This window comes from Pipra filicauda, unplaced genomic scaffold (genome assembly GCF_003945595.2).
Source record: "Pipra filicauda isolate LSUMZ 115617 unplaced genomic scaffold, ASM394559v2 scaffold416_size611912_pilon, whole genome shotgun sequence".
In the NCBI taxonomy this organism is placed as follows: domain Eukaryota; kingdom Metazoa; phylum Chordata; class Aves; order Passeriformes; family Pipridae; genus Pipra; species Pipra filicauda.
In genome coordinates this window covers 471,685-493,539 of record NW_024104550.1, presented here as the reverse complement: position 1 = coordinate 493,539, position 21,855 = coordinate 471,685, and the positions used below count along the sequence as shown (strand labels likewise).

General features: G+C 56.0%; 2 protein-coding genes across 2 annotated transcripts; one reads left to right on the top strand and one right to left on the bottom strand.

Annotated features, from left to right (window-relative positions):
• Positions 1–3,563: 3,563 nt before the first annotated feature.
• Positions 3,564–8,867, bottom strand: LOC113994963 (histone H4 transcription factor). The gene is made up of 9 exons (XM_027734527.2): positions 8,638–8,867; positions 7,702–7,928; positions 7,438–7,549; positions 6,816–6,968; positions 6,126–6,203; positions 5,914–6,034; positions 5,685–5,823; positions 5,462–5,586; positions 3,564–4,835 (listed from the first exon to the last, which is right to left on the bottom strand). The coding sequence occupies exons 1-9, from the start codon at positions 8,798–8,800 to the stop codon at positions 4,283–4,285; spliced, it is 1,671 nt and encodes a 556-aa protein (XP_027590328.2). The 5' UTR covers positions 8,801–8,867; the 3' UTR covers positions 3,564–4,282.
• A 3,002-nt stretch (positions 8,868–11,869) lies between these two features.
• CUNH11orf53 (chromosome unknown C11orf53 homolog) lies at positions 11,870–20,452 on the top strand. The gene is made up of 5 exons (XM_027734481.1): positions 11,870–11,879; positions 14,335–14,444; positions 18,284–18,326; positions 19,009–19,304; positions 20,063–20,452. The coding sequence occupies exons 1-5, from the start codon at positions 11,870–11,872 to the stop codon at positions 20,450–20,452; spliced, it is 849 nt and encodes a 282-aa protein (XP_027590282.1).
• Positions 20,453–21,855: the final 1,403 nt, after the last annotated feature.

The window sequence follows — 21,855 nt, the reverse complement described above, 5'->3', positions numbered from 1 at the left end:
GCATGATGGGAAAACCTGGGTGGTTTCCTGTAAATATATTTTGAATTACCCATGGTGGTGCTGCTGGTCCTCCAGCAATGCCATCACATGTGCTGCAGACCACCTCCTCCTTCCCTGGGGGAATAAAACTCTGGCTTTTCCATTGCTGCTTCCTAGGGAAGTCAGGGCAATCCTCAGGGAGCACAAGGCTGTTCCTGGCTGGAACCAAATGTCTCTTGGTGGCCCCTGGGGAAAGGGGCTCTCAGGGCAGGACCAGAGACCCCCTGGAAGGAGCCCAGCAGTCAGTGTGTGGAGCTGCCCACGGGAAAGATTTTTGCACCTGGGAGGTGAAACCTTTCCTCACAGTTATCTGTGCTGGCCCCAGTGCTCCCAGGGCAGTTTTGACCCACTTGATTCCTCAGCAAGGGGTGCTGCAGCCCTGGCCAGGCTGCTCTGCAGATCCCACACTCCAGCTCTGCCTGAGGGCTGCAGCAAACACAGAGGGCAGACCTACCCCTGGCCTGTGTGCAGGGAATCCCTGGCACATGGAGAAATCCCAGCCTGCAGCACTGATGGGACAGATCCTCCTGCTGCAGGCACATGCACACCTGCTGCCTCCCCCCAAAAAGGGGATGTGAGCGTCCCCTGTCCCTGGAGAGTCCTGGAATGGGGCCAGACAGCAAGGCAGCCCTGCAAGGGTGAGTCCAGAACATCTCTTCTCCTCTCAGACGGCAGCCTTGGGATGGATGGAGCTTATGGAAGCAATGGAGACACGTGGTGGAGGGAACAGACACGCAGGGTGGAAGCCTCCCTCAGCGTGGGGCCACAGCCCTGGATGGCCCAGCTCTAGCTGGAGGAACCTGCGAGGGGAGCAAAGGCAGCAGATATTGAGCTGTTTGCAGCCCCCAGGAGTCAGTGCCAACCTTTCCCGCAGAGCAGCGGCCCCAGGGCGGGGCGGGCACCGCCGGTACTCACCGCAGGGCACGTGGCAGTCGCACTCACAGATGTCACAGCGCTGGAACCAGCGCGCCCAGCCCGACTGCTTGGTGACACAGGACGAGATCTTGATGCAGCCGCGGTTCAGGGAGGCCCCCAGGTGGGCCTGGGAGCTGCAGGACGACGAGCACTTCCCGGTGATGTCCCGCTCGCTGATCTCGATGCGACCCCGCAGGCAGATCCCTGCGGGAGCAGGGACAGGGCGCCTCAAAGGGTGCCCACCGCGGGGCACTTTCCCGGGGGAAAGGGGGTCCGGGGGCACGCCTGCAGCCCCGTCCCCGTGCGGGCAGGGGGCTCGGCGTGCCCCTTGCTGTACTCACGGAGGCAGGAGGGCTTGGGGGTCCAGCGGCCGTCGGACTGGCAGGCGCTGACCGGGTCCCCCAGCAGCAGGAAGCCGGGCCGGCAGCTGTAGCGCACCACGGAGCCCACCCACCAGTCGTTCCCGTGCACCACCGAGTTGAAATCCGCCTCGGGCCGCCCGCAGTTCACTGCCAACACGGAGGGTCCCGTCTGCCACCACCCTGTGCAACCAGCAGCCCCAGGGGTGCCCCAGGCAGGGCTGCGGGTCCTGGATGGGGACCAGGGGCTGGGCAGGATCTGTGTCCCCACGTGGCCCCAGGGCCAGGCTGCTGCAGGGACTCACACACGTGTGTGTGTGTGGCACAACCCCTGCCCTCCTCAGGCTGCCCGTGCCGAGCCCTCCAGCAGCCCCAGGACCCCCGCCCCGCTCTTCCCGCTTTGGTTTTACCTCTGCAGAAGGATTTGTAGCCCAGCCAGCAGCAGCTGCCGTTCCCACACTGGCTCCTCTTCAGTTCCTTGTGCTTCCCCTTGCAGCCCCCCACGCAGATGGGGGCTGTGCCAGACCAGTAGGTATCCAGGTCTTCTGGTGCCACTGAGAGCAAGGCTGGGGGGTGAGGACCACCATTCCCACCAGCTCCCCAGCCCTCAGAGTCCCACAGGGAGGTGTTTGAGCCCACCAAAGCTCCTCTCAGCCCACCCCCAACCCTCGCTGTGGTGAGTGCCCTCACTCCCAGACCCCAGCTCCCGCTTCCCCTGTGCCAAGCCCCAGCACAGGGGTGTGGCAGAAGTCTTGCTCCTTACTGGGGAAGACTGGTCCAGCAGCTCTGGGGCACCCTGCAAGCCCCTCATCCCCCAAAAAACGCCCTGTTACCTTCTGGGTCCTCGCAGGAGACCAGCGTGGCCAGCACGGCGAGGAAGAGGAGGCCCAGTGCCATGGTGCACACTCTGCCCTCCTCCCCTCGCCCCTCAGACCACAGACCCCCCTCTCTGCTCGCCCAGGAGAAAGTGAACTTGGTTTTCCATACACTCACACACAGGACAGGGGCTGCTGTAGGTCATGGGGGAAGGGAGGAGACATTCCCTCTAATGCCAATCCTCTCCCCAGCAGATAATCTCTGGCAGATTTACCCTGCCTGGACCCGGTGTTTAAAGGGACAACTCCCAGCCATCACCAGCCTCTCCTCCACTCCCAACACCCACTACTCCATCCAACATAATGCAGGCACAGCCCTGGCTCTGGCAGGACTTTGGAATGAGGGCCAAGGCTGGGAGTGCTGCGAAGGCAAACCTGGCACAGGACCCTTCTCTCGAAGGTATCCTTGGCCCAGCTCTGCCAAGGACCAGGGAGCAGGGAAGGGAAGGCTGGGCAAGGCCTGAATCTTGCATTCCAAGCCCGGGGATGCTCTGCCTGGATCTAGGAGCATCCTCTGGCCTTCTGTGCTGCCAGGGCTGCTGGGACACCTCCCAAGCACCGGGTGCCCAGTACATGGCCCTACTTGTGTTCCACTGCCCCACACCCCTGGAGAGCACAGTTTTGGGGTGCAGGGGTGCACATGGCCCTTCACACACGGATCCAGCCCCAGGACACCTTCAGGCAGTTCTGCCCACTTCATCCCTGCTCCATACCCAGCCCCTGGATGGCACCTTGCACTGCTCAGTGCCCCTCACCCAGGGCTGCTCATCACTGCCCCACCCCAAGGGCACAGCCACCAAACCACAGCCAGTGGGTGCAACTGGAAAGTGAGCAGATGGCCAAGGGTTTAGGATAAAGGGATTTCCTCCATTAAACTGGAATTCCAACAGCTTTTGCTCAAGCTCCTTGAGGAAGGAGCAAGGGGAAAAACTCAGCATCCAGCAAGGTGCCTCCCTGCCTCCACCTGGGCTCAGCACTTCCACACAGGGTAGGGAGGGCACAGAAGTCACCTCAGGGACCCCAAATTCACACAGTCCTTGTCCAGTCACTCGACAAAGGACAAGCTAGCTCTGCTCACAAATCCAGGCTACTCCCTGTATTCTAAAAAGGCCAGAGCAGGCAGCAGACAGCCCTGGAGGAGGCAGCAAAAATCAAACCCACAGCAGGAACAGGAGTGCCAGAGCTAAACCTGGCCTTCCAGTGCCACCTCTGGGGACATGGAGCAGCACACTCCAGTGCCAGCTGCACGGTGTCAGGAGATCCTGGCAGCTCTTCAGTGCCCACCTCCCACACTGCAGGCTCAGGGTACTCCAGTATCATCTCCTCACACCACAGCTGGCAGGGATGGGGCTGGAACACACACCAGACACTGCTCAGCCTGGCAGCCTGATCTTTATTCGTCGTGCCAAATTACACTTTGCCCAACCAGGAGCCCAAACCCCAATGTGGGGAGGAAACCCAAGGAATAACAAAAGCAGAAGGGAAGCTCCCCAGTGTCCCAGTGCTGCAGTGGCCTGCAAGGGACAGCACCTCCAGCCCTCTCCTCCCAGACACTCATGGGATCAGGGGTGCCAACACCACCACCAGCACCAGCTGAACCAGGAGAGCTGATGTGCAGGGACGTGCTGATGAAGGCACTGCCATCCCCTGGAGAAACTCTGGATGGGCAAGGATACTGCTAAAGGCCACACATCTCCCCAGGGAAGAGGCTTCAGCACCAGTGTCTGCTCCACACACCATCCAGCCTGGAAAGGTCCTGGCTGAGGAACAGGCTCAGCAAGGGACCACATCACCCATGAGCTACCTGGGCCAGGCCTAGGCCAAACCTCCTGGGAGGGTGGGAGAGGCTTGCTAGTCCCTAATCCCCAAGAGGAGGAGACAGACAGCCCTTCCCAGCTCACATCCCTTGATCCACAGCTGAGAGACCTGTCCTTCCCCTCTGCCCATGCTGCCCAGAACCAGCAGCCAGCCAGGCTGGGGCAGCACAGGGTGAAGACAAGCCCAGGCCTCTCCCCCAGGCACCCCCCAACCTCCCCCACCAGCACATCCCACGGAGGCCCAAGTTTTCCCCACGCACAGAGGCCTGGGAGCACCTCACACGATCTGGATGCCCAGCTCCTCTGCTGTCTTCTGCAGCCTGTCCATGACATTCTCCTCCAGCTCCACAGCCAGCCCTGCAGGGGCTGGCCCCTGCTCCTCTGGGGCCGTGCTGGCCATCACGTAATACACAGTCTCGCTCTCCCCGTGCTCGTTGGTCCTGTTCACCACCCGGATGATGGGGCTGCTGGGGGTGCTGGGCTCTTGCTCTGAGGACAAAGCAGGCCCTGGGAAGGTGCTGGGCTCTTGCTCTGACGACAGTGCAGCTCCCTGGAAGGCGCTGGGCTGTGCTGGCTCAGGGCTGCCAGCAGAGCACGGGGCCGGGCACAGCTCAGAGCCCCTGCTCTCCTCTGCCAGGGGAGCGTCTGCTGGGGGCTCCAGGATGATGCCCTGCAGGTTGCCCTCCCCCTCAGGCAGCACCACGCACTCAGCTGGGCCCTCGAGGGCCTCCCCACGCTTCTCCCTGTCCTTCAGGAGCTGCTCTGTGAGCTCCACGCTCTCGTAACGCACCAGCTGCAGCCGCATGTAGCCGTCCTCGTGCTCCCGGTACCTGGGACACACAGGCAAGGGGATGGACAGTCACACTCCCCTTCCCAGGAGACAGGAACAGCCAAGGAAGGGGGATTCTAGGTTTCAAAGTCCTGTGCTGCATAGATAATACTGTGCAAGTAAGATAAAAGCCCTAAACCCACACCCACGTGGCAGCTCCCGAGCTTTGCGCCACGAGCCTCGATCATCCCCCCAACCCATCTCCTCCTACCACTCTGCTTCACTAGGAGCATTTAAGTCCATCCTCTTTCCCTCCCAGCTCTGGAAACCCTTTGGAGTTTCCTAGGGAGGATGCAGCAGAGGCACCTGCCAAGGGACTGACATCCAGCAGCTCTCTCTAGAGGGGCACAGCTGGAGCTGCCCCTGCCAAGCTCAGGAGTGTCCTACTGCTGCCCTTGCCCCAGATCTCTGACCCAGTGCTGGAGCTGCCTCCCAGCACTGCCCTGTCACTGTGCCAGATCCCACTGAATGTTTACTGTCCAGACACTGGGCAAAAGGGTCTTGAGCACACTACGGATATCAGAGCCTGAGCACTGACAGGTCTGTGCTGCAGCAGGACACAGGACACAGCCCCAGCCGTCCCCTGCCCAGGAGAGGAGGCAGAGAGGAGCTCAGCACAGGCAGTACCTGAAGCGAGGGTGCCCCGAGGGCCACTTGAACTGGTGCTTCTTCCTGAGGTGCACAGTGAGGTTGTTCCCACGTGTGAAGCACTTGTCACACACGTGGCACTTGTACCGGGGCTCCGAGTCACCCTGGGAGGGCACAGAGAGGGCATGGAAGGGGGAATCAGCTTCTCTGGGAAGACTGACACGGGGTAACAGGAGCAATGCAAGCCCTGCTGCCTTCCCACCTCGTGGACTTTCCTGTAGTGCAGCTTGATGGAGCAGAGGGAGCGTGCAGAGAAGCTGCAGGCCTCGAACTCGCAGCGATACGCCGGCTCCTTGCTGTGCGTGTCCAGGTGCTTCCTCAGGTCAATGAGGTTCTTGCAGCTGGAAGGCAAGGGGGAGGGAACAGAGCTGTGAACGTGGCAGCACATGCACACACCTGCCTCTGGGAGCAGGGAAAGCCCTGACCCTCACCTGTAGTCACAGTAGTCACACTTGAAGGGCCGCTCCTCGCTGTGCCGGAAGCGAATGTGGTTGCGCAGGGAGGAGGGCAGGGGGCACGTCATGTCACACAGAGGGCACTTGTAGTGGTTCACTGTGCCAAGGACAGGGGGAAATGTGACCCCAAAGCAGGGCAGAGCACTCACTCCTCAGGGGCTCAGCTGGGAGAAGGGGCCTTTACTCACCGTGGTTCCTCATGTGGTCGCGGAGCAGCCTCTCCGTGGCAAACCTCTTGGAGCAGTGGGAACACTGGAACCTCTGCTCTGGGACAGGGAGGAAGGGGAGGGGTGGTGAGAAAGGAGATCAGAGCAGAGAGACCAGCACAAAGAGCAGCGAGTGAGAAATAGAGGTGGTTCCAGGGGAGCTGGAAACCCTTCTCTGCAGGCAGACACAGCACACACTGACTACAAAGCCAAACCAAAAAAAACCCCAAAACAACACTTGCAAAGACCAAAAGGCACAGCCTTTTGCAGAAACTGGGGAGCAACCATCACACACACTGTCAGCACAGGGAATTGAGCCAGCAAATCCCAGTCCCTGCCTGGGACTCTGCAGGAGGAACAGTTCTGGCTGAACAGCGTGAGCCCTCCAACCCTGTCTCTGCAAGAGGACACTTCTCAGAAGACACAGGCTGTGCCAGGGGAGGTTCAGGTTGGACACCAGGAAGAATTTCTTCCTGGAAAGGGTGGTCAGGCATTGGAAGGGGCTGCCCAGGGAGGTTTGGAGTCTCCATCCCTGCAGGTGTCCAAGGAATGACTGGGCTGGGTGGCAAGGTGGGCATCGGGCACAGTTGGACTGGATGACCTTGGAGGTCTCTTCCCAAACATCCCAGCCCCAGGAATCCCCCCCTGCCCCCTCCCTGCCCCCTGGCTTACGGTCCAGGGCGGTCTGACGGCGGATGTGGTCGAAGAACTTGGTGTTGTTGGCAAACATCCCCCCACAGGTGGGACAGGCCACCACCTTCTCCTGCGTGTGGCTGCGCAGGTGCTCCCGCAGTTTGCAGCGCCCCTTGAAGCTGCAGTCGCAGTCTGGGCACAAACAACAGCACAGTGAGACCCCTCACAGCTGGGCCACGACACACAGCCTGACTGATTGCCAGCCTTCTTCCTTCTCTTTGGGGCAGCAAGGCCCCAAGAAAGCCCAGGGAGCAGGGGCACAGCAGGGTGAGGTTGCTGGTGTACAACTGGCACAACCCCTACCAGCAGTTGAGGCAACTGCACAAACACAGGGGGAAATTACAGATAAAATCAAACTCCAGCCTTTTTCTTCTAGGGACTAATCAAATATTAATGAGAAGTTCGTTGTCAAGCACTCAGCTGGATGCCCCGAAGCAAATCCTACAGGACATTTCCCTGTCAGCACCACGGACACACATATTTTTGAAGGTCCTGGGGCTCCCTGAAACCCTCCCAGGGAGCAGAGAGCTCTCCTGTGCCACATTTGCAACCCAGCCCTGTGCAAAGCCCCTCTGGAGAGGCCCTGGAGCCACACACAAACCTTTCCAGCCACAGAGCACCACGTGGTTCTCCTTCCCTGCTGCCTTGTACTCGGAGCAGAAGCTGTGATCCTCCACGTGCCGGTAGAACCACTCGGGGTTATCAAAGGATCTCTGGGGAGGAAGGACAGAAAAAAACAGGGTCAAAAAAAGAGATCAGCACAAGCTCAGGTGCTTTCACACAGGCCCCAGCAGAGCCAGCAGGTCGGGGTGCAGGGCAGCAGCAGCTCTCCCTCCCTTGGTTAGACCAAGCCCCCTGTTCTCACCTCACAGTACTCCCACAGGCACAGGAAGTTCTCCTGGATCTCAGGGATGATGTTCCTGCTCTGGAAGTCCAGCTGGCAGTGGCTGACGTCCCCCTGGCTCTGCAGGGCCCGCAGCCCCCACTGCTTGAGCTTGGTGTGGTAGCAGTGGAAGTAGACGTGGCGCACGAGGTCGGAGGGGCTCTCCGGGGAGCAGAACCCACAGTCCTGCCACAGGCACGTGTACTCCTCTGCAACACACAGAACACACACAGCCTGAATCACAGGATCATCAGCCAGGCTGGGAAACACCTCTGAGATCACCCAGTCCACTGGTCAGGGGGAAACCCTCCGGGGGGAAAAACACCACGGGGGTTTTGCTGAGATCTGACTCAGTGCCTCCTCACCTGAGCACACACAGCCTTTGCCAGCTGCTGCTCTTGGTATTTTTCACTTCCTCTGAAGGAAAAGAGTAACTACACTTCAAAAAAGCCCAGTAGCCTCCCCTAGGAAGGCAGGTCACGTGACAGGCCAAATTATCTCCAAGCCAATGCTGGGGGAAGCAAAATGCAACAGGCAGCACTGCTCTGCTCAGGGAGGGGAGGAGGAAGGAGGCCAGAAACCTTCTCTTCTCGTGGAATCACAGGTTGGAAAAGACCTCCAGGATCATCCAGTCCACCCTGTGCCCGATGCCCACCTTTTCCCCCAGCCCAGAGCACTGAGTGCCACGTCCAGTCCTTCCTTGGACACCTCCAGGGGTGGGGACTCCACCACCTCCCTGGGCAGCCCCTTCCAGTGCCATGACTTTCCATGAAAAAATGCCTCCTGATATCCAACCTGGCCCTCCCCTGGCGCAGCCTGTCCCTTGTTCCCTGGCAGCAGAGCCCGACTCCTGCCCCCCCCCGGCTCCTCCCTCCTATCAGGGAGCAGTGGAGAGCGAGAAGGCCTCCAGCCCCTTACCCAGAGGGTCTATCTCGTCGCGGTTCTCTCCGGGGAGGTGCTGCTGCAGGTGCTGCGCCACGTGCCCGCAGAACTCCTCCATCCCCGCCGCCACGTACGAGCACTGCTGCCACTCGCACTGCAGCACCACGGCCCCCTTCCCGCCGGCCCTGCCCGGCGGCATGGCCGGGGCCCCCCGGAGCCGGGCAGAGCCACTGAAGCCTCCTGCGGCCAGCCGGGAGCGGCTCGGAGCCCCGCGGGGTGCGGGGAGAGGGGGGATGAGACCTCCAGCGCCGCCGCCCCTCCGCCCGCCTCTGCCCGCAGGGGGGCTCCGGAACGCGACGGACCGCGCCCGACAGCCAATAGGAACAGCCCTCGCCTTAGCCCGCCGGCCAATCGCCGCGCGGGAAAGCGCCGCGCGCGCGGCACCTGAGCGGGCCCGCCGGGAAAGCGGCGCCGCCTCACTAAGGTTCCGGGGCGCTTTGGGTCCCAACGGGGAGAGGGAGGATTCCAAACAGCCTCGGGATTAATTCCCGTTTGGGTTTGGGAAAACCTGCACCCCGGGAGCCAGGGCGGCTCTCCGCGGAATCACTGAATAGCTGGGGTCGGAGGGCACCTCTGCAGATCATCCAGTCAACCCCCTCTGCCCAGGCAGGGTCACCTGGAGCAGGTGACGCAGGAGCACATCCAGGTGGGGTTGGGATGTCTCCAGAGACTCCACGTCCTCCCTGGGCAGCTGTTCCAGTGCTCTGCCACCTCCATGGGAAGACGTTCTTCCTCGTACTGAGGTGGAACTTGTTGTGTTTCAGTTCATGGCACAGGTTGCCCCGAGTTTCCCCATCCCTGGAAATGTCCAAGGGCAGGTTGTAGCAACCTGGTCTGTGGAAGGTGTCCCTGCCTATGGCAGGTGGGTGGGACTGGATGATCTTTAAAGTCTCTTCCAACCCAAACCATTCTGAGTTAATTTTTGGTGCCTCCAGGACCCTTCCTTGCCTAAACAAGAGCCCTCACACTGAGAACCCACCGAGCTGGACACAAACCCCAGGAGTGCTGTGCTTCCTACCATGAGATAATGCCACAAATTCCCTTTACTCAGCAACGACGAGATGGATCGAAATGACAGTTTGAATTAAACAAATCTACACTGACTGTTACATCTGCTGTGCTGGGCTTTTTTTGTGACACAGAACGGAGGCACAGTTCTCAGAGTTTGCTTTGGCACTGGCAAACGTCTTATAAAAACAAATGGGATTGTATAAAATGTGCCCCAAAGCGTGTTGTGCACAATGGTTTCTGTAACTCCTGTCACACACAGTGGCTCTGCCCTTGATGTAAGAGGGAAGCATGTGCCCAGACCCATTAAATTATAAAGAAAACCTGGGTGTGATGCCTTTTCAAATGAAAACATAAGGTAAGAGGTTGATCTCACCTCAAAGAAGGGCTGGCTGAGTTTTTCCTCCATCTCTGTTTGTTGGTTTGTTTTCAATGCAATTACTTTGCAATCAGCACAGAGAACACCTGGACTGACTGAACACTGCAAAGCCTGAATGGGGCTGGGATTGAACGTGTGTATCCTCTGAAGACTCATCCCCAGGAGACAAAACTCCCTGGGCAGTGTTCCAGGAGGCAGGTGGCAAACAAAGCCCGTTGCTGACAAAGCAGAGACAACCCCCCTTTCTGTGCCACTTCACATCTGCCCGCCCTTCCCTGCCCCACCTGGAGGCTCCTGCCCATTCTCTGACCTGCCTGCCAAATCCTGGGCACCTGTGGGCACCAGGAAGGGGTGGAAAAGGGGTAGATGGGCCAAAATAAGAGTTGTATTTATACAAGAGGGCGGTGAAAGGCTCTACACAGGATGACATTCCATGACTGTGTGGTGTCCTCTTGGCCCTGAGCAGGCAGAACACCCAAATTTACTCCTGCAAGTTAAGAATATTTGGGAATTATTCAGGATATCGTTTCAGCTCTGCCTCAGTGATACAGACACAGCCTTTGCCAGCTGCTGCTCTTGGTGTGTTTTATTTCCTCTGAAGGAAAAGAGTAATTACACTTATAAAAAACCCAGGAAGGTGGGTCACGTGACCACCCAAATTAGTCTCCAGGCCAGTGCTGGGGGAAGCACATGGATTACAAGGAGGGAAGGATCTTTCCTAATGGCCCCACGAGCTGGCAGCAGACTCCACAAGGAGGAATATTGAATTAGGAGGAACGTGCTGGCGCCAGCCTTGCCCTGCTCCTGTAAGATGAGCAGAAGTGCTGCACAGCAGCCTTCTGTGCTCGTGCACAAAGCACTCCAGAGATCCTCTGCCTCAGCACGGCCTGCCCTCGCCCTCCTGACAGGGAAAATGCTCCCTTGCAGTGATTAAAGAGGAATTTAGAGGCTTAACTCTGCCCCGTGGTTCAGACACCGCACAAACAGCCTCGCTGCCCACACAGCCAACACTCCTTTAAATCTGGGTCCAGCAGCAGTGTCAAACAGGTCCTTTCCTGGCTGCTGTTCCCTCTCCTGGTGCCTCCCTGGAGGACAAACCCAGCCCTCCAGAAAGGGGACCCCTCCTCAGGCTCCCTCCCGAGGAACACGTGGGTTTGCTGGTGGACGCTCCTGCTCCCATGAACATTCTGTCCCTGGCTGAAGGTTACCCCTCTCCCTGCAGGTGCCTGTGGGTTCCAGGCAAAGCCCTCCTGTGTTCCCAGTGTCCAAAGAGACAGTTTTAATGATGCAAAGCACAAACTGGGGGGTCCCAGAGAGACAGAACCACTGCCCAAGCGAGGTCTGCCGTGCGTGTCTCCAACAGCTCGGGGGTGTCTCACACTCAACAAGAGAAGATCCTCTTGTCCCAAGCCTTGTTTTCCCAGCCAAATCCCTCACCCGTAAGGAGGTGGCTCACCCCTGCAGGACTTGCCACCCTTTCACCTTAAACCAAGGTTTTTCTGTCCCCAAACCTCGGGTTTCATCTCTGAAATGTCAGGTCGGACAGGAAGGAGCCTCTTTGGGAAGGATCCACATTGACCATGCAAATGGGAGCGAAACACAGATCCAGGGATTTGCATTTAAGCAAATCCCAAGTGAGGTGTCGTGGAGACATCCCTGAACTGGAGAAAACCTATTTCCTCCAGCTTTCTCAGCTGGAAGTTTACCAGGGGAACATGAGCACGGGTTTCACTCTGCCCTGGGAAGCTCATGACAGACACAGCCCTTCTCCAAAATCCCGCAGGATCCAAGAGCTGGGACTTGGCAGCTGCAGCAACAACAATGGAAACAGGTGAGTTCCAGCACCCTTGACTTCTCACAAGATGCATCCTCATGGAATTACCAGGGAGAGAACATTCTGTGCTGTTCTTGGGCTCATTTTAAAAAAAGATATAATCAGAAAGAATTGTCTTAAAATCAACATGTGGCATGTTCAATGTCCCAAGAATTTAATGGTATCAATTAGCATGTTCTGCCTTCTCTAAGCTGAATTTATATTCCTCCACAGTGCAATGTTTTTCAAAAGGCAGTTAGATCAAAGTGATGTGAAATACGATTCAATTTGCCTGAAAATTATATAAACTCAGGCCTAAATTAGCATTTTCTTCCACAATGCTGCCAGTAGCAGAGTTATCTGAAGTTTTAATAGCTCAGCATCAGATGCTGCTGAATAATTCACTGAAAGCAACAGGTTGAGTTTTGTGAGGCTGGACTGAAAACTGAAAAACAAGGCTAAAGGACAGAGCCATTTTGTGGCTTAATTAAAACAATTTGGGCAGAGAAGTAGCTGCCCAAATGAATGGAGAAAATGAAATTTTCTCCAATGAATGGAGAAAATTCAACAGCACAGAACTTCTGTGTAAAAATAAAGAGGTGTGGAAGTGTTTTTGTAAAGCTTTTTTAGCACACTAAAGATGCCAGGGAAACACCTGCAGAAGTGCAGAGCATCAGACTCTTGTTTCTGAGACTCATCAGACTCTTGCTGGAAACAGAGCAGCAAGGGGCAGTTAATGCAAAGAGCTTGGAGGGTTTGGAAAGTCAGGCTGCAGAATAAAAGAATAAAAGCTGCTCACAGCTTTTTGAGCAATATCCCCATTCTGAAAATTAAATATGAGTCTGCCTCTGGCTTCAGTTTGTCCTCCAGTGGTTCTGTGCTGGATCAAGGCCTGATTTTCAACTGGATGCAGCCAAAGACTGAGTTGCCACAGGTATCAAACTGTGATGGAGCTCGATGAACTGTGCCCTGCAGCTCAGGCTTTTGCATCAAACCACAATGTTCTTGTCTCTGAAGGAACTCTCAGGGGAAAATGGGAAGTTCCTGATGCAAAAGGTGCAGCTTTTTCTGTCAGTTGTACCTGCTTTGAGCTCTGGCTACGAGTGCACACCAGGTACCTGTGCTCCCAGCTGCTGCCAGTAAAACAGCCCTAAAAAGGGAGGAGGGAGAATCGTCCTTGGGCTCTGAAAAAAAAAGACCCAGTCTCAGTGTGCAGATTCCTCTCAGCTGTGAGGTTGATATCCATTTCTGGCCACTTCAGACACTCACTGTTGGATATGAGGCTCAGTGTCCACCTCTATTTTTGGGGCACTGCCCCTTGAGTGTGTTCACCTCATTCCCAGTCTTGGCTGAAGCCTCTGGTTAGCACTCAAACACCAAAACCAAGCTGTAATTGCCCCAAATTGCAATTTCTGTGGCCCAACAGACAACATTTGGGGTAACCCCAAGCCAGCATCGTGTTGTTTAACCCCCCTGCTCTTCCCTTTCTAATCCCTCTCTGTGCATCCCCTGCCTGTGCACCTGGGGACACAATTCCACAGGAAGAGAGGGATAAACGGGGCCAAAGGACACATCCTGCAAAGCAGAAGGGCCAAATGATAAATTTTAGAGATCAAACACATCAGCTGTGGGGTGGCAGTTTGTGTTCCCTCAGGAGAACGTGGCTGTGTGTTTTCCAAGGGATTAACTTCAAAGTTAAGCTTTTTTTTTCCCCCCACAGAAGATTTCAATAAAATCCAAATATGGAAACCCCTCCCTGGCCCCACAGGTGTGAGCTCTGTGTTCAGGCACAGCCTGCCAGGATAAAAGAGCTGTCCCTGGTATTGTAGCAGGGCCAAAAAACGGAGCCAGACCCACCATCAGCCTCTTTGGGTGATGTGGCAGAGACATTTCACCCACTTGTGCCTTCCTGAATAACCTGGATAAAGCAGAGCCCACAAGCACCTGCTGGATTTGCTGTGGGGATAAAGCTTCTTTTCCCTTCTCTGATCCACATGAGTGTTCAGAGGAGCCACTCCAGCCACCCCAGGGGATTCCCACCCCGGGATCAGAGCTGGCAGAGAGATGTGCTGAGAGCCAACAGCCCCAGAAGGGCTAAACCACAGCACCTCTGCTGAAACCAAAGGGTTAAAGAAACATTTGCTGGCTCAAAGGGGAAATGTGGGACCCCCTGGAGCTCTCTTTGGTAAAACAGAAGCCAAAACCCGTGAGACAGCCACATCAGACAGAGAGGGAGCTGCATGAAAACCATGTGGACTCCACGTGGAAACACAGGTTAGGGCACCTCAGTCTTCCCCTGCAGATGAGCAGCTCTCACTGCTGAGCTCCAAAGGAGTGATTTTTGTGTTAATAATTGCAGTTTTTCCTTCCTGCCTTGATGTAGAGATGTGATGAATATTCTCCTTCTGTAACAACCTCTTCCAGCTGCTCTGGGCTCCCACTGAACTCCCTAATACTCCTTTCAACCCCTCAGTCCCCACAGATTTTGGCAAACGTGTGTACCAGGGAGTGAGGGTGAAGCACACAGTCAAGGATCTTCTTGCTGAGAAACGCTCCAGGCAGAGCAGTGGCTCCCACTTCAGCGTAAGTCACTCCCTCCTCCCCACCTTTTTTTAACCCAAAAAAGACATGTCATCCAACCCTCTGCTTTAAAGAGCATTTTGGCAGAGCTCAGGGCACCTCCAGCATTGACAGGGAACAGCAAAAACATTTGCAACACCACTGCTTGTCCCAAAACACCCTTGATGACTCCTTGGTTTTTCACATCAGTGAACTAATGCCTAAAAGTATTTTTCTTTCTATTTTAAGCGCATCAGTAATGCTAAATTTCTCATTATTCCTCTCACACCCTGCGTGTGACACCTTTCCAAGCCGAATTCCTTTCCCCCCCCCCCCCCAGCCACACTCGGACCAGTCAGTGCCACAAAAATAGCTGCTCTTCCCCGAATGTTGTGCTCCTTCCAGCTCCTCCCTGGCACACACCAGAGCGTGCCAGGGGAGATGCAGTGATGTTATGGGCTGGCAGGAGGCCAAGCAGCAGCTTGGAGGAGATGATCTCTTCCTAAAGTGGCTCTATGGCAACAGGGAGCCCAGGCCAGGCTCTGGTACCACTACATTGGGGTTTTTTCCTCAATTGTCAGCCAGCAAAGCCAGCAAAGCAATGCAAGATTGCAGTGCCAGCACGTGGCATCCAGTGGCACAACCAGCTATTCCCTGGGTGCTCCCAAGACTCACCTTGAAGGAGCAGCAGCTCCTCAGTTCCATCTCCTGGGAGCAGATGAGGAGGTGCAGCCCAGCAGCTGAAACTGCGCCCTGGAAGGAAAGAGTGAGAGCAGAAACCCAGATTACTGGCAGCAGGAGACACATATTAGGAGTTTTGGTGCTCTCAGGCTTTTTGCCTTCAGCAAAATGAAGAAACCTCAAAGGGACTTGCAAGTATAAAACACTCGCAAGTGTTTTTCTTGCTGTGGCTTAAATCTGTGCAGCAGAACAGGCAGAAAACCAGCACTGGGTGTTAAAAACACAGCAAGATCCAGCCACAGAGACCCTCACAGCCTTCAGTGCTGCAGAAAGGAAGAAGACCCCCCGAGCCACGGACAGTCAGTGGGAAAGACATGCTCCCACCAGGCAGATATTTAGGAATTATGCTTTGTGGAGCAGTAGGAAGCAACTGCTGTGTTTGCCCTCACTGAGGAAACAGCTCCTGGTTGGTGACATCACGCTTTACCTGCTCCCTTTCTGGAGGCAGCAGCTCCAACAGCTGCAATGAGAAGGCTCAGGAAGTGTAAAATTCTTGCTCCTTGCTTTATTGCCCTTGGCTTTGCCCTCCAGAGCTGAGCAGTTGCGTGTCTATCTCATGCTAATTCCCAAGGAGAGACAAAAAATTATTGTGCAGGGCAAACATCCTTATTTGCTCGAAGATATGGTGAGAAAAGAGCAGCTGTAAGTGCAGCTCTGTTTGTCTGGCAGGATAAAACCAAGTGGCAGATAACTGAACACCCCTTTGTGTGTTTATGATGCCGTGGGATTCAGCTGCATCTTTTGTCTGAGCACGATCTTTGCTCCCCCATCCCCAAAAAAAGAAATAATCCCTCGGCCTCTGTGGAGAAAGGGGAGCTCTCTGGAGGAGGGAAGGTCAGGGCTTAGCAGAGATGAGCTGCTGGGCTGGTTACTGAGGCAGCACAACAGCCAGAATTTCACGTCAGCCAGGCCCTGCACACATCAAATGAAAGGAAATCACAGAATATGCTGAGTTGGAAGGGACCCACAAGGACCAGGGCACGCTGTGATGAAAACCACACAAAATCTGGGGTTCTGCACCAACTGCAGGGCAGAAGGGCTTGGCCCTGGGCTTTAGAGGGGGTCTCACTTTTCCTTTGCACAGGTATGAACCTGCAGTTCCCCCCTGCATGATAACAGGATTCCCATCTTTCCTCAGCCGTGGAAAAGGGGGGGTGTGCAGGTGAAGCACTGCAATCCTCTGGTTTAAGGGCAGTGGTGTTGAGCACCCAGCCTCACTCAGAGGCCAGGGACAGACCATTGGAGGTGCCCTGCACAGACTAAGCTTTGCTTCTATTATGAATTTTCATCACTTCAGCTGCTGTTCTACAAACTGGGCCCAGAGAGGTGATGCACTGAAGCCAAAACATTGCTGAGAGGGCACCATAAATCCCCCTTGCAGGACCAGGTCGTTGTTTTGACCTGGGTCCTTCCATTTAGCCCCCCGAGGCAGTGAAGCAACCCAGCTCTCTGGAGCGTTTCCAGCCAGGATCTCTGCCTGGCCATGTGCAGGGCAGGCTGAGACCCAGCTTATCACCAGCTGAACGTGCTGGGAGCGCCCAGGGGATGCTGGACAGACACTCTGAAGTGCTGCAGAGGATCCAGCCCCCCCCCCCCAGCCCCACGGAGAGGAAGCAATGCAGGCAGGAAATGAACTAATGGGCTTCAATTAAGCCAAGCCTTTCATCGCCAGATAAGGAGCGAGGAGGGGAATGAAATGCAGGTCCCTGCAAGCACGTGGTGCCTGCTCTGGTGAAGAGCTGCAGCAGAGGCTCCCGCAGCTGAATTAAGGCAGCAAAGCCCAGCTCTGTGAGCACCCACCGTAGGTGTGTGCACTGCAATCCTGCCTGGGACACTCGGTCAGGCGGTTTCAGTGGTCAGAGAGAACTCAGAGGCTCTGATAATTGGGAATGCTCCATCCTAAAGGCTGGCAGCTGTGCCAAGGACCCTCCTGGCCCATCCCAGCTCTCATCACTGCAGCCCTTTGTCCTTTAAGGCAGGGTCTGTGCCACCTGCACCCCCCAGGACCACCTTTTCCTCCCGAAGTGACATGGATGCTGAGACAGAGGTGTCTGCCCAGGCCAGATTTGCATGTGGAGGCTTCAGCCCTGCTGGGTAGTGAGCACCAGTGAGGGGGTCCTCACTGGGGTCTGCAGCCAAAAATGACCCAGCTGGAGGCTGGTGCCAGCCCTGACCCTGTGACATGGACACTCTTCTTCATCCACAAGCCAAGGGGCTCCTTCCTGCCCCCTCCTGTCACCTCTGGAGCCCGTGTGACTTGTGCTGGCTCACAGCTCATTTTCATGACTGACCAGGGAGCAGCTGCAAAACCTCCCTCGGCAGCAAAAGGAAGTCCCAGCACTGGCAAATTTTAATTCAAATTTAAACCTCTAAATTTGGTTGCCTGCTACGGCAGGAACCTCCTGTTTGCACTATGCAAACTGAAAATAGCCTGTCCCCTGCACTGGCCAGGGGACAGACAAAATAAATGCAGCTCTGTGTCTCTGTTTGAGAGGTTTGGAGGTCCCAGAACTCAGTGAAACCCCAGGTATGAGCTCTGCTCCAGAGCAGCAGGTGCTTTGTGAGGAATTAGGCACTGTGAGCACCAGGGTCACTCGGGGCTAATTCTCCCTTCCCTGGGCACCCAGAGGAGATTATTATTAAGATGAGCATTGCTCTAGGACCCAAGAGGGAATTAGAAACGACAGCCTTTACAGACAGCCTGCTTGTGCTGTGAGGAGGAGCCAGGTAAAGCAGCACAGGTGGGCTGAGCTAGGACTCAGAATCTGCCCATTTTGACCAGTCAAGGGCTCAAATACCAGTTTATTGAGACCTGTTTTGTGCCAGCACCAAAATGAGTGCTCAGCATTGTGCCTGCATTAAAGGACTCTGCAGTGCACCAGAGAGAAGCCATTTATCTTGATACTTCTCCTGTTATCAGCTCTGCACAAGACCTCCACAATCTCTTCTTAGCCTACATCTGCTAATGCCTCAGAGGCTTGAAATCATGTTGTTAAGCCCTTCATAGCACCAAGGCTCAAACAGTGCATCTGTGTTATGCCAACACCTTCCCAAACCACGTGTTCAAAGAGCCACCTCGCTTGGGAAAGGCAATTTTCTAACCTGTCTTTGTCTTTTTGCAGGGCAGCACCAGCACACCACAGTCAGCCTTTGTCCAAGTGCCAGGTGAGGTTTTCCTCCACTGATAAATACCTTCCATGCAGGTTGGGTAGTTGACACAGCCCTGTCTGTTCTCCTCCAGAGGACATGAATAAGCAAAGGAGCCCTGGAGCAGGGCCACCCCTCAGAGAGAGCCCAGGAGGAAAGTAATTACAAGAGTCAAAACAGGAACAGCAATAATCTTGTGTAAAATTCCCAAAGAGAGGAAAGAGAGATAATTAAAGGAGTTCCCACCTCTTTTGATGGAGGAGCCACACAGAATCCCTTCTTTTCTTTCTGCATCTTCCAGTTTTCTCTGGAGCAGAGGAAAGAAAGTACAAAATCAGGAGCTGACCTGTTCCATCCCTTAAGCTCTTGGGCAGGGAAAGGGGGGTGAGGCTGGAACCTCCTCCCCAAGGAAGAAGCAGAGGCTGACAAAACTGCCCTCAGTCTCCCTGTTTAAAAGGAGGCCTCCTATTTAAAGCTTCCCAGAACACATTTGGTTGGCCACAGATGGAGGTCACCAGCTGGACCAGGGCAGGCTGGGGTGCTAAAAGCACTTGGGCTCACATACCTGCTTGAAGGCAGGATTGACTCTTTCTCTGGGTGATGCTGGAGAGAAAAGGGCTCTGGTTTGCACCCCCAGAGGTGTCCATGGCTCTGTGACTCCCAGGTGCTGCTGTCACAGCTTCCCTTTATCCCACCACAGGCTCCCCTCCCACCAGTTACTACGGAGTCAGGAGACCCTTCCCAGCTGAGCTGGATTTCCACAGCACCAAGCAGTTTGTCAGTGATGTCTACTCATCCCCTGTGGGCTCCAAGCCCTTCTCCTGTGATTCCTCTGCCTCTCAGGGCTACCCAGCCCTGCTGGACTCATATCTCACTGACCAGTGTGGGGATTACCGTGCTCCCCCCCTCGCTCCTGGTACCAGCTCCTTCTTCAGCCCTTCTGCTGTGCCCCCTCTGCTGCCATCCTTCCCTGGGGACACGGGACACTTCCTACTAGTGAGTGAGTCTGTGGTTCTGTCACCCAATAAAAGGTCACCCGATTTAAACCCCGGGGTTCAGTCGGGGGGGCTCGTGGGAAGGATGTGGCTGATACACAGCAGAGCCCCCAGCAGATGGGGCAGCTCTGCAGGGAAGGTTTTTTATCTTTGTTCCCATCTAATTCTCCCTTTTCCCTGTGGGAGATAAACCTTCCCTGCTCCCCAGAGCAACTACTGCATTAAGCTCCTTAAAATTTCTGGAAATATCCTTTGACAGCTCCAGGCTGTTGCCTATCCCCCATCCCTGCTGCTTCCCAGGGACCTCCTGTCACACCCCCAGGGCAGAGCTCCTGGACCCTGTAGGATCAGGGCTGGTCAGTCCCACTGGGATGCTATTCCCGGCCTTGATACTTCTCAAGTATCATCCTATGGACAGGATGGATGTTTCTGTGCAGTAGTTTTAACACCAAACACTCCTCCAGAGCAGCAGAAACCCTTGTGGAAAAGGCTCCCCAGGGCAGTGGGCACAGCCCTAAGGCTGCCAGAGCTCAAAAAGGCTTTGGATGATCCTCTGGGGCACAGGGTGTGACTCTTGGGGATGGGCTTGTGCAGGGCTGAGGGTTGGACTCGATGATCCTTGAGGGTCCCTTCCAACTCAGCACATTCTGGGATTCTGAGTGTTCCCAGCTGGGCCCCGGGGATAGAAATGCCATTACCTCCAGGACAAGCTTTTGTTCCTAAGGGTCTTTCTTGCCTTCTCCCCCTGCTTCCCTGCAGAGAGAGCCCTGGGAGCAGAGCTCAGCCGACAGCCTGGGCCAGTCGGACGCCGCGTGCTCAGAGCCCCTGCAGGCGCTGCCTCCCGGCTCCAGCTGCCTCTCCCCGCCTGAACCCGGAGGGGTTTCCCCGTTCCGGGGCTCAGGTTGGACCCCAGCCATCCCTGGAGCCCAGCCCTACCCTCTGCACCCTCTGGAAGATGCCCACTGCTCCCCCAGCTCACCCTACACCTTCTCACCGTTCATGGCCGTGGGGAACGAGCCGCCCTCCAGGATGAGCCACCTCTGCCCAGAGCAGTCCTCAGAGACCCCACACCTCCAGGATAACCCTGCCTGGGCAAAAGAGGATGGAAGTGCCCTCTGGGGGACTTATGAAGGCCGGAGAACTTACTGATGGGAGAGAAGAGCTGCAGGAAAAAATCAGAAAATGGACCATTAATTATTTGTTCCCTCTTTCCTAAACCTTCAAACAGAAGGTGCTGCAACGTGTGATGCTTTGTGCTCTGTTTAGAAATACAATCACTTGTAAATACCAAGTGGTGCCTTCTAGTGCCTTGTGAAAGTCATTGCTCACAGTCCTGCTGTGCCACAGGTAAAACCCACAGCCTGAAAAATATCTGCACCTTTTGGGCCTCAGGGACTTCCCAGGGGGCTTCTCCAGCCTTAAGGATTTAATGGTTCTGTAGGGGGTCGGCCTCACCTGCAGTGCACAAAACACACCCTCCCCAACATCCCTCGAGAAGCCACAGAGCTGTCCCCTCCCCACCAGATCCACACACTCCCGGTGTCCGCGGCAGGAGGGCAGGCTGCTCCCAGCATCCAGGTGGGCTGTCACCGGGAACACGACTGCTTTCCAGTCCCGGGGCCAGTCCGGGACCCGTGGCCACTAGAGGTAGCTCTGCACACACAAACGCACCCAGGAGCCCCGCGGAACCCTCACAGATGCAGCAGATCCCGACGGGTTTGCCCCTGGAGGAGACCACCCCATGTGCCCCATCTCGCCCCCAGCCTGGTGCCCACAGCAGCAGCACCTAAAGCCTCTCTGGGGATGAACAGGAGCATTCCAACACCTTGGAATATGAAGTGATGAGATGCCTTTTCTCCTCAAATCCTGGGGATAATGGGGCTTTTGGAGCCCTCACAGCACCTTCCAGGGACCATAAATGGCACCGGGGACACAGGATTGGGCTCAGAGCATCTCCCCATGCCATGCTGCCTGGGGGCACCTCTCTGTGGGGAAGGTGGGCCAGCATTGCCCCTGGAAACAGGGGGATTTGCCAGAGCCCTGTGAGCAGAACTGTAGAGAGCTGTGCCCAGGCTGCCCCAGGACTGAGGAGCCCCTGCTCAGGCAGAGGCCATGGCCAACCAGGAGCACCCAGCCCTGATCCTGCCTGAGCTGGAGTCCATCCTGATTCCCCAGCCTCGCTCAGACCCGCTTGGAAATGTCTGAACTTCTGAATTTGAGGCTCACTGTGCCTCAAATCTCACCTCTGCCCACCCCACTGGTCGTGGGCTCAGCCAAGGGGAAGAGAGCTTAGCCTGGGCTGCTCCACACCCATAGGGCAGGGTGAGCCCAGTTACTCCCAGTTTGGTCTGTGGGCACTGCAGGCTCTCATGAGCAGAGGTGTGGAGCATCCTGGGGTGGCACCTGCTCAGCCAGAGCTGCTCCCCTGCCCATGGTTCAGGGCAAGCCAAGGAGCCCCAGAGCTTCTCAGGGTGTGTGCAGGTCTCCTTGCCCCATACCCAGCCCTTGTGCCCCCAAACCTGAGTCCTGCACGAGCCCAGAGCCTTGTTCCA